The sequence below is a fragment of the Natrix helvetica genome, assembly GCF_964273705.1.
Source record: "Natrix helvetica genome assembly, chromosome: 1".
NCBI lineage: Eukaryota > Metazoa > Chordata > Lepidosauria > Squamata > Natricidae > Natrix > Natrix helvetica.
The window spans coordinates 119815749-119829031 of NC_138548.1; the positions used below are offsets into that span (position 1 = coordinate 119815749).

At 37.3% G+C, this 13283-nt stretch overlaps 1 protein-coding gene across 3 annotated transcripts in view; it reads left to right on the top strand.

Annotated features, from left to right (window-relative positions):
* Positions 1-13283, top strand: part of SYT7 (synaptotagmin 7) — a 272500-nt gene that overhangs the window by 227166 nt on the left and 32051 nt on the right. For all 3 annotated transcript variants that reach the window (XM_081934931.1, XM_081934932.1, XM_081934933.1), the window contains one exon: positions 1572-1707. In XM_081934931.1, coding sequence (XP_081791057.1) covers positions 1572-1707 — 136 coding nt within the window. The remainder of the gene's footprint in view (positions 1-1571; positions 1708-13283) is intronic.

Consider the following 13283-nt stretch of genomic DNA (forward strand, 5'->3'; position numbering starts at 1 on the left):
TCGATATGTCTTTGTTAAATGTCCAGTCTCTGGAAATTGTAACCAGCTCTCTCATTCTGCATCCATTCTCCCAATAGATTTTTAGACAATAAAATATTTATATCTCTCCCCGTATAGATGCCCTTTTCACACCCTAATGCCCACCAGTTCCTCTCTTTTTTCACTATCTCATTCCTCTATGCTAAAATCCAATTTTTCTTATGCCAGATATAATAACATCCCATCCTGACTAACTGAAAACATTAGATTCTTTTAAGTTTGCTAAGGCTTGTCAGGAGGAGAGAACCACTGATTAAAATAAAAGCCAATGAGAAACATATTTCATGTTTGAATCCCCTGATAGGAAGCAGAAGGAGGCTAGGTTTTAAATATTCTTTGGTGAATCTATAATTCAGACTAGGTATGTTGGAATGTGGAATAAGTCATGTTATATGGAGATCCACGTTGATTGTTGTGAAATAGGTTCTTATCTGTATCATAGATGTTACTTCTCAGCTCCACTTGAGAATCCATAGCTATGCTGTTGTAGAGACGCAAAGGAAGCCAGGGCTTGCCAAAATGTTTTTGGTTAACAATTTCGCTCTCTGCTGCAAAAGAAAAGTAAGCTGGAAGGCAGTTGCTACATATGCTATCATTGATACAGCTCAGTGGGGCATAATCAGTGGATAATAAGATACTACTGCAACAGCTTGATTCATCTGATGAAAAGTAGGCTACAGTGAAGAAGTTTAACTCAGGTTGTGTCATGTTTTGGACTAGAGATATGATCTGTCACAGACAATCTATCCTAGCTTTTTGACTCTGCTCCTTTTCTAAAGCCCTGTGAGATATCCCTTTGTCACCCAGCACTCAGGTTCCCTAGGTGCTCTGAGTACACTGGCTGAGAAACCATCTGGCTGTACGTCATCTCAGAAATTGCCTGTCAAGGAAAGTAAACAAAAGCACTTCTCTCTTTGACAGAAGGAATTTTGTGTTTGGAGAAGGTTAATGGCCTGTGAGGTGGGAAAGGAATTGGCAGCAAGCCCCACAGCAAATCCAACCAGCATTCATGATCTGGCTCAGACTCATGAGATAATGAGAGCCAATGTGGTATAGTGGTTGAAGTGCTGGACTAGCATCAGAGAAATCCAGATTCAAGTTCACCAGGAAACGTCACAAGTTGACTTTGAGCCAGTTCCTTCATTCAGCCTAAAATCTGACCAGAGTTTAGGATATGGTGATAAATTGAAGGGATATCTCCAGTAAAACTACTTTGAGCTGGAGAAAAAGCAGAATAGAAGTTTGAAAACAACATGTTGTTTTTATCATCATCCTCATTAGTAATCATTACCAGGAAAAACTGAGCAATATCACTTAACAGTATATATCAGAAATATATGGGCCACAAATGAAAGTGATCGTGATAAATTCAAAACTACATACCAGATGTCTAAATAGTAATACTGCATAATTTTTGTTACTTTGCTGCTGCTGAATGGATCTACCATAATATATACTCTTTCTCCCTATTACAAATATTGAGTTTTTATTATATTCAAAACATATGTAAAGGTTTCCCTTCTCTCCCACAGATTACCCTCTGGAGGGAAAGTTGTCAACACAACACCAGTGCCGGGTCAGACCCAACATGAGGACACTGATCACAAAACAGAGCCCCGTTCATCTGTCTCAGACCTTGTAAATTCCCTTACTAGTGAGATGTTGATGGTAAGTGTTGATAGTTTTCCACTGGTTTTACAATATCTGTTAATGCATGATTTGGAGAAAGGAAAGGCCTCTGTGTCCCTTTACCTCTTTTCCTCCAACTATGTCCAACCCACAACAAATGGTGTCTGTCACCATCAAATTAAACGTGGCATGTCTTCAAAATCCAAAGGAAAGGCCAGAATGTTTCAAGATCTCCAAATCTTGAGATTTCAGTGAGCTCATATGAAATCTTATGAAACTGTGCAATTCACAATATCTTGAGAGATGCAGCCTTCCAACAACATTCGAAGGAACTTTGCAAGGGTTGGTCATTAACACAAGCTAGCACAACATTGTCATGGGCCTGAAAAGGATGTCCAAGTGTTTTAAATGCTAGTTGTGCATTCTCCCCATGAAAAGAACTACATAAACTATATATATTGCGTCAGCTATAAACTCATCTTTGCAAATCTGACTCTTTTCCCTTATTTCCACTGTAGCATCTTTAATCCTTGTCTATTTCATCTCCACATTGAGCCTTTCCCCATGGCACAGGCATCCCCATCTAATTTTCTGCTTTCATCTGAGGCAGCCCTAATTTATTCCTCAGCTTCTGTATTGCTAAAAGAGTGTTCCCCTCTTAAGCAAGCAACAGTTTTCATACTTTACTGTGGGTCACTGAATTGTACTTCATTGACCATTTTAATGTTTAATGTTCCCTATTGTTACATTTTGTAGCAGGATTCAAAAATACAAAAGGTAAACAATGAAACAAACAATAAAGCATCATAAAGAATACACTTTGAAAATACTAAACAGAAGAAAAAAAACTCCAAAATTAAAGAACCCATATGGAAACAATTAAAATCTATATATACACACACACACATAGTATATACATATATCCCATAAACACAATTTTCAATTCTGGCATGAAGAGATTATATTTAAACACACACACACACCTCTATGTAGTCGTTGGCTATTCTTTTCAATATAGGTTCAAAAAATACTCTTCCAGAGAGTCGACTGGGTGAGGATGTACAAGCTTATTTTCCCTCTTGCTTCACTGTTCCAATACCCCCAACACCCCCATCATTGATCAATTGCTAAAGGTTTGGCATTTGGTTTTAAAATGTCTTTATTTAGCAGAGGAGACATACATGGGAGTGTTGGGTGAAACAGTGCAGGAGGCCCCTACCTTTTCCTCTCCCCAGACCTCACCTGTATCACCTGTCATTACTTTTGAACATGACTTTAATACCCTGAAATAATGACAAACGTGTGTATTAGTAACCCAGATAACAGGCTCAAAGGATGCACATTGCCATTGTGTAACAAAATAGTTCCTTTCCATGCAGGCCTCTGGGACACTTGTCACCCAGGTCCGGTTTGAATTTTGACGGCTGCTAAATCCACCAGTCTAGCCATCTGTCAAAACTGTCCAATCTCATCCCATGTTAAGGATAACTGTTGGATGGAATTCCCCCCCCCCCTACAAGTGAAGTTTAGTAAGAGGGAAGGGAAACAGGAGAATCTGCCAGCCCTTTAGCATGTCCAGCATGCAATAATTGAAGACACCATCTTTTGCCAGTCACAAGCCTAGAGCAAAGTAGAGTTGACTACAGGGACAGCAGTTCTTATGCTGCTGATATAATTTTCTGCTGGGTGAATAACAGTTTAAATGAGCCATGAGGAAGAGCCCATTAACTTGGTCCTGTTTGCTAGGAATTGATTAACAAGCTAGTCTAAACAGAGCACAGCAGGCAAAGAACTGGCTTCTGGTGCCATTAAATGACCCACCCAATGATTTCATGGAGTTGCTGGAAGAGGAAAGGGAGCCCAAGGCTAAAAACTTGGACCCTTGTATTATGATCAAAGGTAACCTTCACTTATGTCATTCCTCTTAATTAATCCAACAGAATGCAAGACAGATACGCTTGACCCGTAGCAAACTTAAACCAAGTAATATATTTGTATGAGGACTGCAATATGTTAAACAATATATTAATGTTACTAACCTGCTTTAAATACCTTTTGTTTATCACATTTATCCTGTTGAGTCTCTCCCTCCCTCCCTCCCACTCTCTCTCTCTCTCTCTCTCTCTCTCTCATTAACTAGAAAAAAGTGTTATTATTGTATGGTTTTATCTCTTCTTACGCATACTGTTATGTTAGACTAAAAGAGCCAATTCTGTGTTTAGTTTGTAGTTTGCTTTGCAGATAAGGGAAAAAGGCTAACAGAGCAGTTCTGTACTAGATTTATAATAGCTTGGGGGGGGGGTCACAGAATTGGGTAGCCCTCCCACCTCTTTTAATGGAACTTGAAGAACATCAGTACAGAGAAGGTACACTGTCAGATCATTGCAGAGCAGCCTTCCCCAATTTGGTGTCCTTCTGAGAAATTGAAAGTGATGGAAGTTGAAGTACTGTAGTACCCATCTTGGAGATAGAAGCCTCAAAGTCACAATTTGAATAGAGGGGTGTACAGTACGCTAGAGGCTTGCATTTCATATCCTTAGATCATTGTATTCCTTTCTTACAAAGCATGTTAAGGTAGCCATTAATACTGGTCCTCATTGTTGGGTTTTACTAGAAACTTGGAATGGGGTCCCCTTCCCTTCCTGGTCTAAGCAGGCAGGACAGGATATATTTTGCTGGTGTAGCCACTCATGCTGCTGCAGGATATGTTTTGACTGATTGGTGAAATGTGAATTTATACTCAAATTTCTAATATTCAAAGTGGCTTAGAGAAATTAAAATATAGTGAAGCAGAATTACTACAATGAAAAGCGGTCATTAAAATTATTAACAACTAAAAGCTTGATGACAAGATATATGTTTAGCATCTTAAATACTGCGAAAGCAGGAGCCAAATTCCATAATCTGGGAGACAGAGGAATGGGCAGAGATGAAATTCAGCAGGTTGTGACAGGTTCTGGAGAACCAGTAGCGGACATTTTGAGTAGTTCGGAGAACCAGCAAATACCACTTCTGGCTGGCCCCAGAGTGGGGTGGGAAAGGAGATTTTGTAGTATCCTTCCCCTGCCATGCCCGCCAAGCCACGCCCACAGAACCGGTAGTGACAAAATTTGAATTTCACCACTGGGAATGGGGGTATCCTTCAAATGTGTAAGATATACAATATATGATTGTTCATCAAAGTTGTTAGTGATTACTGGGATTCCTATATACTATCTCCTGAGTCACAGGCAATAATACCCTGAAGACTACGGTATCAACAATTAGTTTTTCAATTTCCTGGAGACATCTCTTTGGGTATTATGGAAAACCAGATACTTTGCTCTGGTTAAGTATATTTTTTTTCTTAATTCTTTGGGAGAACTTTCTCTCTAGAGAGGCTGACATTCTATTTATGATCAAATCAGAAAATGTCATTAATCCATATTTTCTTCATTATAGGAAGATCCATATACTTTAAATTTGGCACATTTACAGTATAACAACTGTATTACTTATACATTGATTGACATGTCATTTCCTTAATTATACCATTCCTGTAACAAGAAGCAATGGGTACGTAGGTGTCAATTGCACACAGGGTTAGGGGGAGAGACATACAAATGGAACAGATCAAACCATGAATCATAATGTGATTTTTTTAAAATTTAGTACATAGAATATCAGAGTTGGAAGAGACCTTTGCGGTCTAGTCCACCCCCCTATTCAATCATTCAGACAAATGGCTGTCCAGTCTCTTCTTAAAAGCCATCACTTAAAAGTGATGGAAGACCCACAATTTCCGAAGGCAAGCTATTCCACTGGTTGATTGCTCTCACTGTCAAGAAATTTCTCCTTAGTTCTAGATTGCTTCTGTTCTTGATTAGTTTCCATCCATTGTTTCTTGTCTTGCCTTCTGGTGCTTTGGAAAATAAATTGACTACATCTTCTTTGTGGCAGCCCCTCAAATATTGAAACACTGCTGTCATGTCACTTCTAGTCTAGAGGTTTCACTAGACTAGACATATCCAATTTCTGCAACTGTTCTTCATATGCTTTAGCCTTCAGCCTTCTAATCATCTTTGTTGATCTTCTCTGCACTCTTTCTAGAGTCTTACATCTTTTTTATATCGTGGTGACCAAAACTGGATGTAGTATTCCAAATGTGGTCTTAACAAGGCCTTATAAAGTGGTACTAGAACGTCATTGCATTGGCTTTTTTGGTGGCTGCAGCATGCTGCTGGCTCATATTTAAGTGATTGTCCACTAGGACAGTGGTCCCAAGCTTTCCAGCATGGTGGCCTGGCACGAGGGGGTCAGAGGACATGATTTTGTGTGAGTAGCAGGCATGCACATGTGCGCAGCTCCATCTGGCACAAATGCCTGCTGCTCACACAAGTGGAGCTTCACACCTGGTCGCACTCACCCGCCACTTGCACAGCCTGATTCTGAACAGGCAGCAGCTCGGTAGTAGCTTTTCACTAGGACATAGAGCATAGAATATTTATTTATATAACATATTTAGACAACAGCCATCTCCATCATAAAGCAATTCTGAGTGGTGAGAATGTTACCTGTGTGGTCTGGGATTGGAAACGAGGCCTTACCTGATATAGCAAATTTCTAATATAAAGCTGATCTACACTTTCAGAATGATCCACATGGCAATTATTTTGTGAATGATCTCACCAATGGTTAAACAAAATGAAATTGGTTAGCTAGTGATATACATCCATCTGTGAAACAGCTTTGAGAATCAAGTGAATCCACAAGAGTTACAAATGCAATGGAGGTCAATTACACCAAGTCATAGACTGTGGCTTTATTTTTATTGCTTGTATTGCTTTTCCTCAATTAGAATTGAGAAGTTGTGGAAAATTTCTCTCGTGGGAGTTATCAGCTGACACCTCCGACAGTTTTTAATCAGGCCGAAGAAATAGCTAGATTTCTCTCACATAAAACATAGGCAATGTATAGCATGTGCTCCCCTCTTGCGGTGGAATTGAGAAGAGCAGCCATGGAAGAGAGGTAACCTTAGAGGGGAGAAGTGGAAAGCGACTTAATGACATCGGGTTAAATATTTGTATTTTGAAGAGTTGTATCATAACATGGAGAGCAACGTGGTCGGTGATGGGGATCTTTATTCATTTTAATCCAGAGCGGTCTTTGGTGATCTCTGAACTTCGTTGGTTTCTTGCAGGTGTTACAATACCCAAACTAGGTAACATCATCAGTGCAAAGCCTCATCATTTTAAACCTTTAAGAAAAAGATTTAAAGCACTTTTGAAAAGTGATCACATCAGAATGAAGGTTTAGCCATTACTTTGTGAAACTGCACCAGAACTGTTATCTATGAGTTGAAACACCTTCTAAAAGCCCGTTTAGAAAGGTGAAATATAAATAATTGAGAAAGAAGATTTGCGGAAATAGCTTTTTTTATTATTATGTTTTCTTGTTGTAAAACCTATTTTGCACTACTTCTAACAACATCAGTAAGGACAGAGTGCACAAGAACTTAATTCAGTTCTAGAAATGCTTATATTAAGGATCGTTGCACCATAATACATTTATTAGTGTAAAAGTTATATAACGCAGGGCAAATGGTAGACAAAATTGCATATATTGAAATAAATAGATAACAGAAATATATTCACATTAAAAAAAAAACCACAAAGCTGAGATTTTTCAAACCACCTTCGGTCAAGATATTGCCATGAAAAAGTATGTAGATCTACCTCATTTTACTGCCATTAGAAACTTACAAGATGCTATTTAATGGTCTCCTATGCATTTCAACAGGCTCTCTAAATAGCTTTCTCCTACATTAGTCAGTATCTAAGAGCTTTGACATATCTTTTTATAAAGTAGCCTGAGTGAAGTCTCTTACTCCTAAAGCATCCTCCCACAAGCTGCTGTTCTTGTTAGTAGTTTCCTCTCCTTGTCTTCTGACTATCTATGTTTCATCTTGAAGCTTTGTATTATTCAGGTTGCTGTAAATAGTAATGTCCGTGGTTCTGCTATCAGGAGTATACAAAGGAAATGGAGCAGAATGCAACTGCTGGAGGGTAGAATGTGGCTTGGGTTAAATAGCCCTGGCCATTTTGATTTTCAAGTGGATTTCAGAAAAGGCATTGTTCTACTAAAGTCAATCTTCCTCAAGTAATAAAGAACATCAGAGAGGTGGTGAAACACAAATATTTCTTATTTAGTTTTGCTTGCTTGAATTTGATTCTTCTAAAAATCTATTTTCCAAACCAGATGCTCATCTTCTAGAGCCAGGATGCCCTGTGCAAATTCCTGTGTACCGTGATGTAATTAAGCAAATTTAATCCTGTTTCCTCCATAGTGAAATATAGCATCCGCTGTTCAACCGCCATTATGCCAAAAGAGTAGCATTGAAAAGAGGCTTTGTATGACTGAATGGCTATGGAAGTGTACTGTAGGTCATTAGTGTGGAAGTAGAGTAAGTCAGGAACTTCAAGAAATGCATTAGCCTGTTCCTTGTTCTGCCTTTCACAATGCATTACTCTTCAAGAGTTTTCTTGCAATAAACATTCCTATGGACAGTTGACTTATTTTTTTAAGTAAAATGGCTAGATGCCAGAAAGGGTTGAGTAGATTTTAATCAAGTCTATATTCAATTGCATTCTTTAAAGAAGGGAGGGGAAGTTTCAAATCACAGTATCTGGTTTCATCAGATAGGGCATGGTGCTACAGTACAGTGGCAAATGTAGCAGGCTTTTAACGTTTTCAAGCAAGTACATATAAGCGGATATTTAGAAGCCCAAGAGCTTGGGGATACATAAAAGCTAAGGGATCCGTGTATATCACAACACAGAAATAATTAAAAGTAAGTACATAGCATTTATCTTTCCAAAGACAGAATTCACAAATGCTTGTCTTTTTATGCACCTTTCCCAGAAGCATGGTACTTTTTATTTATACAGTAGTTTTAAATAAACAATTATTTTATACATAACTTTCCAAGTGCATTACTGATTGAAAACCATAAACATTCCTTGCTGGTAATAAGATGCCACTAAATTCCATTTATTGCTGTTACCCAATGTACAACTGGGTGCACTTTGGCAAATTGCAGCATTTTGATATAGAAGAGATCACCAAGGTTGTCTGTTACATCCCTACCCAGTGGGGCTAACTTCTGCACAGAAACATGTTACAATAAAATTAATGTGTCGTTCTGTAATAAAGAAGTTGCACACCTCCTTTTCATTAGTACATGTGGTTTCAGTGAGGCTTACGTGCCTTTTAAAACTCTTGTTCCTCCAGATTTACAACCTATTAATGGGGCTTATAAAAAAAGCTGCAAAGAACAATGTCCTTTAGAGTAGCTATATTTCTTGCTTTCCAGAGGCTATTTTTAAGGATTGTCAGAAAAGTATCCTCTGCCTGGATAGCTGTAGATCTGTCCAGTTCAAGTTCAGTTAGTGATCAATAACCGAGTTGCCCATCAGTGAAGATTATCAGGTGAAAGTTCTCCTCACTATGGAGAGACATGGGTCTGTTTTATTAGCAGGTAAATGTTTATCTACATCTATAAATTGACACATCTGTGATTTTTGCAAAGTTGCATCCATCCACCTTTCTTTCTTTCTTTCTTTCTTTCTTTCTTTCTTTCTTTCTTTCTTTCTTTCTTTCTTTCTTTCTTTCTTTCATAAATATCCTAAACCTACTCCTGGGTTTTCATATCTCCTAAATTCTTCACTCATTTTCTCCCTGAATCACAACATTTCTGTACTTTACATTACATTTACATTATATTCATTCCTGCCTAACCTTCCCCCTTGTGTAACTTGTATTACAACATTGCGAATTGTGACCTTTTAAAATGTCCTGAATATTTCATGTGTAATAAGGCAATGAATAAGGAGATTGTATCTCACTGGGGATCTGAGTAATTCTGGGCTGTTTTGCATCTTAGGCCTAAAAACTATGCATCCCCATTTCATTTGAATTGTCACATTTTGTAAGATGGGTTGCCATATAAATATTATCCATAAATCAATAAAATAAACTGCCCAGTTGCTCAGACAAACCTATCCATGGTTGACAACAGTAGCTGTAAAGACTTCGCACCCCAAAAAACGATTTGCTAGATGAAAAAAGACTGTCTGGTTTGCAGCTTGTTGATGAGCAGTTAAGTAACATAAACTGGGATTCAGTTTAAGGATCTCACTAAAGTAAATGCCAAGGAATGTACAAGCTAGTCCATTATTTGAAGCCAAAGCTTCAAAGCTACCACCCAGATTTCAATAATTATGGGCAGGCTGTGAAAGTAACAACAAAAGAAAAGAAATCTTGAATGCTACATCTCCTCCAATCTAAAGCTGTATGAATGCCATCAAATCAACCACAACTATCACAAGGTAAAGTATTCTAAAGTCAAAAACACAGATGCCCAGCTGCAGGAGGAGTCAGAGAATGAAGCACCCAAAAAAATCTAGTTGAAAGGTTAAAGCCAGTAACTTCAAGAATCTGAATTTTCAAGTGAAGTAACATTATTTGAGTCTGATTTAAGCCCAGGGTGGGCGGCTACAGGTTCGCCTGGGTTCGGGAGAACCCATAGCTAGCATTATGGCAAGTTCGGAGAACCTCCAAATCCCACCCCTGGCTGGCCCCGCCCACCATGCCCCTCCCAGGAGTCTCCATGTGGCCCATTTATATATAAGCTGCCCCATATTAAAAAGGTATTACACCTTTATGCTTATCATTACGTTTGATTGAGGGTATACCCTAAACAAGGCTCCATACCTGGGTAGTTTACCATGTACATCATGTGTAGGGAACCTCTAGTCAATATAATGTATGTAATTCAGCCCTTGATGTTTCTGAATTCAAATCAAACTATTATGATGTCTCTACCAGCATTTGTTGTACAAATTCTTTATAAGAAAATCTTGAAATAACAATTTCTAAATACTTTGATTAAGTTCTGAAATACAGTTCAAAATAATTGCACTATAGTCTGATAGATAACATCAATACAATATTGCATCCTTGAATTTGATGATAGAAAGTCAGTGTTCTTAAAATAATAATCAAACCTAAAAATGTCTGATGCCACTTGAATAAAATTTGTATTTTCTTTGAGTTAGATATCTCAAATGCCAAGGGTCTACCAAAATCTTACATATAAATCTTAATTGTTTCCCTACTAATGACTGAGGGTTTTTAGTACATCTATTTCTAGCCAGCTCAGGACCCAATATTTCATTAAAAATCTCCTGTTACCACTTTATCATAAATGCAGCCATTGAAGTGTCAAAAGCATTGATAAAAAGTAAAAGGAGGGTATAAATTAGCTATATAAACATTAACCATAGGTATTACAGTTGTTGCTATTTTAGCACGTAAAATTAAATAATGCCCATTTATATCAGTAATATGTTGTATATCACTTGAAAATCCTGTTCAAACCAAAATAGCCTCATCTTTAGCTGTCATCAAAGTATCTGTGAAATAAACTTGTCCCACCCAATCCTTCATTAATAGAGATACTTTATGATACTTCATTAATAGAGAAACTTGTCCCACCCAATCCTTAATTAATAGAGATACGGTTCCATTGGCAATACAGTGTATGTTAAAATTACATTTTTGTATCCTAGATTCCTATAGCCCATACTGTAAAATACTAATTTTATCCATTAATTTTATTTTTGGCCCACTTATTAATATTTTTCCAAAACAAATTATTTTATAACCTGTACCATTTAACAAATCTACAATAATGAACTTTATTTATATATTTATCATATTTTCTAATATTACATACAGACATAGAATCATGGAACTCAAATTAATATTCATATAGCCTTGCTTTATACATATAGAGAATCTTTACTTAAAAGATAAAAATGTGGTTATGTGTAAGAAAAATAGACTTACTAAAAAGTAACATTCTTATTTTTAAAAAATGGAAAGAACCCCCCAAAAACAAAGAAAGAAAGAAATAGAAAGAAATGCATGACTTCTTAGTGAGGTAGCACTGTAGTTTCTCTCTCTTATTACAAATAAATATATAGAACAGTTTGCAAACCAATCATTTAAACTCATATGCTAAGTATGGAGATAAAGACTAAAATTGGCAATATGCCCAGACTCATTATCATCAAATTAACAAGAAGACAGGAAAAAAAAACTTTAAAAGTTCTCAAATGAGGATACCTCCCCCCCCTCCCATTGCTCTTTGGGCAAACTCATATGTCTCTCTTAGCAATTGCTGTACAATGAAACACAATAAGACTTATCCATCAGCAGATTTCAGTTATAAGATAAAGGCCTCCGCATTCAGAGTGTTACCAACTCTGTGAATCTGATCTTGATTATTAATGCAGAATGTAGCAGAAAATATTACAGTTGTACATTAAATATTATAGTTGTGGTACTCTAGTGAGACTTTGAGCTTTTATAAACAATCTTCTTTTCTCTGAAAATTCCTTAGTAAAATCAGGATTGATTGATATGTTACTTTGGTTAGAACTCAATGAAGATTTTACTGATTCCCGGCGAAATATGTGTAAAATCTCATCTCTAAGGAACTGCGTAAGAATGGTACTTGAATTAGTTCCAATCTTCTGTCTTATTAAAGGAATTTTAAACACATGTTAAATCTTGACTAGAAGTCCATTCCCAGAGAGAAGAGCTTTCCGGAAAAAAAATCCTCCATATAATTCAGCCAGGTTTGTTTGAGTTGGAGGATTTTCAATAGCAGTCTCGCACAATTTTTTTCCTGTGCAGTTGTGATTCTAAATAAGTAATTCATCTAGTCCAGCGGCCCCCAACCTTTTGGGTACCAGGGACCGGTTCCATGGAGAAAGGTTTTTCCACAGACCAGAGAGGGCATGGTTTTGCAGGCTGCCTGCAACCCACAGATGAGGCTTTGCTTGTTTGCGCAGGCCAGTTGCTGACATTCTGCAGACCGGGGATTGGGAGGCCCTGATCTGATCAGTATATTAAAATTGGCTTGAATTATGGTACTGTAGGCTAGTAATCAATCTTCATATCTAACCATTTTTTTCTTGCTTAAATCACTTAAGAGTGATTTTAAATCACTCTTAAGCTCAGCCAGATCTTGTTGGATTGGCTTCAAGATTTGTACTTGAGCCTGGATCACTTTTAACAAGTTAATGGAAGAATCTTCCTCTTCCTCTTCTATCTTTCCTGGTTCGGCAGATGGTGATGCAATTGAAATTGAGTTAGCTGTTGATCGCTGGGATCTAGCTGCCATGGCAATAGCTCATTAAAAACAAAATAATATATGAAGACAAGTTAGTTTTATTTGCGGAGAACATTCTTATGATTATTTCCAAACCTCATATGACTATTCCACTGTTGATGCAAAATATAGATATCTTTAGCAAAATAGCACGATACTCTATTAACTGGTTCAAATTGGAATTGATACCAAAAGGTAAAAACTGGATTATTCATTCATTTAAGGAGTATAAATTCCATATCTGCACTAAATCAATTCGATATTTAGGTATGCATTGTCAACCCCCACAGGTAAACTAGAAAGTAAACAGGGCTAGATAAACTAATTCTACTTAATTGTTAGGATAACACAGTCTTGCAAGTCTGAAAGTACAAACTTTCTACCACCTTTTTAACTG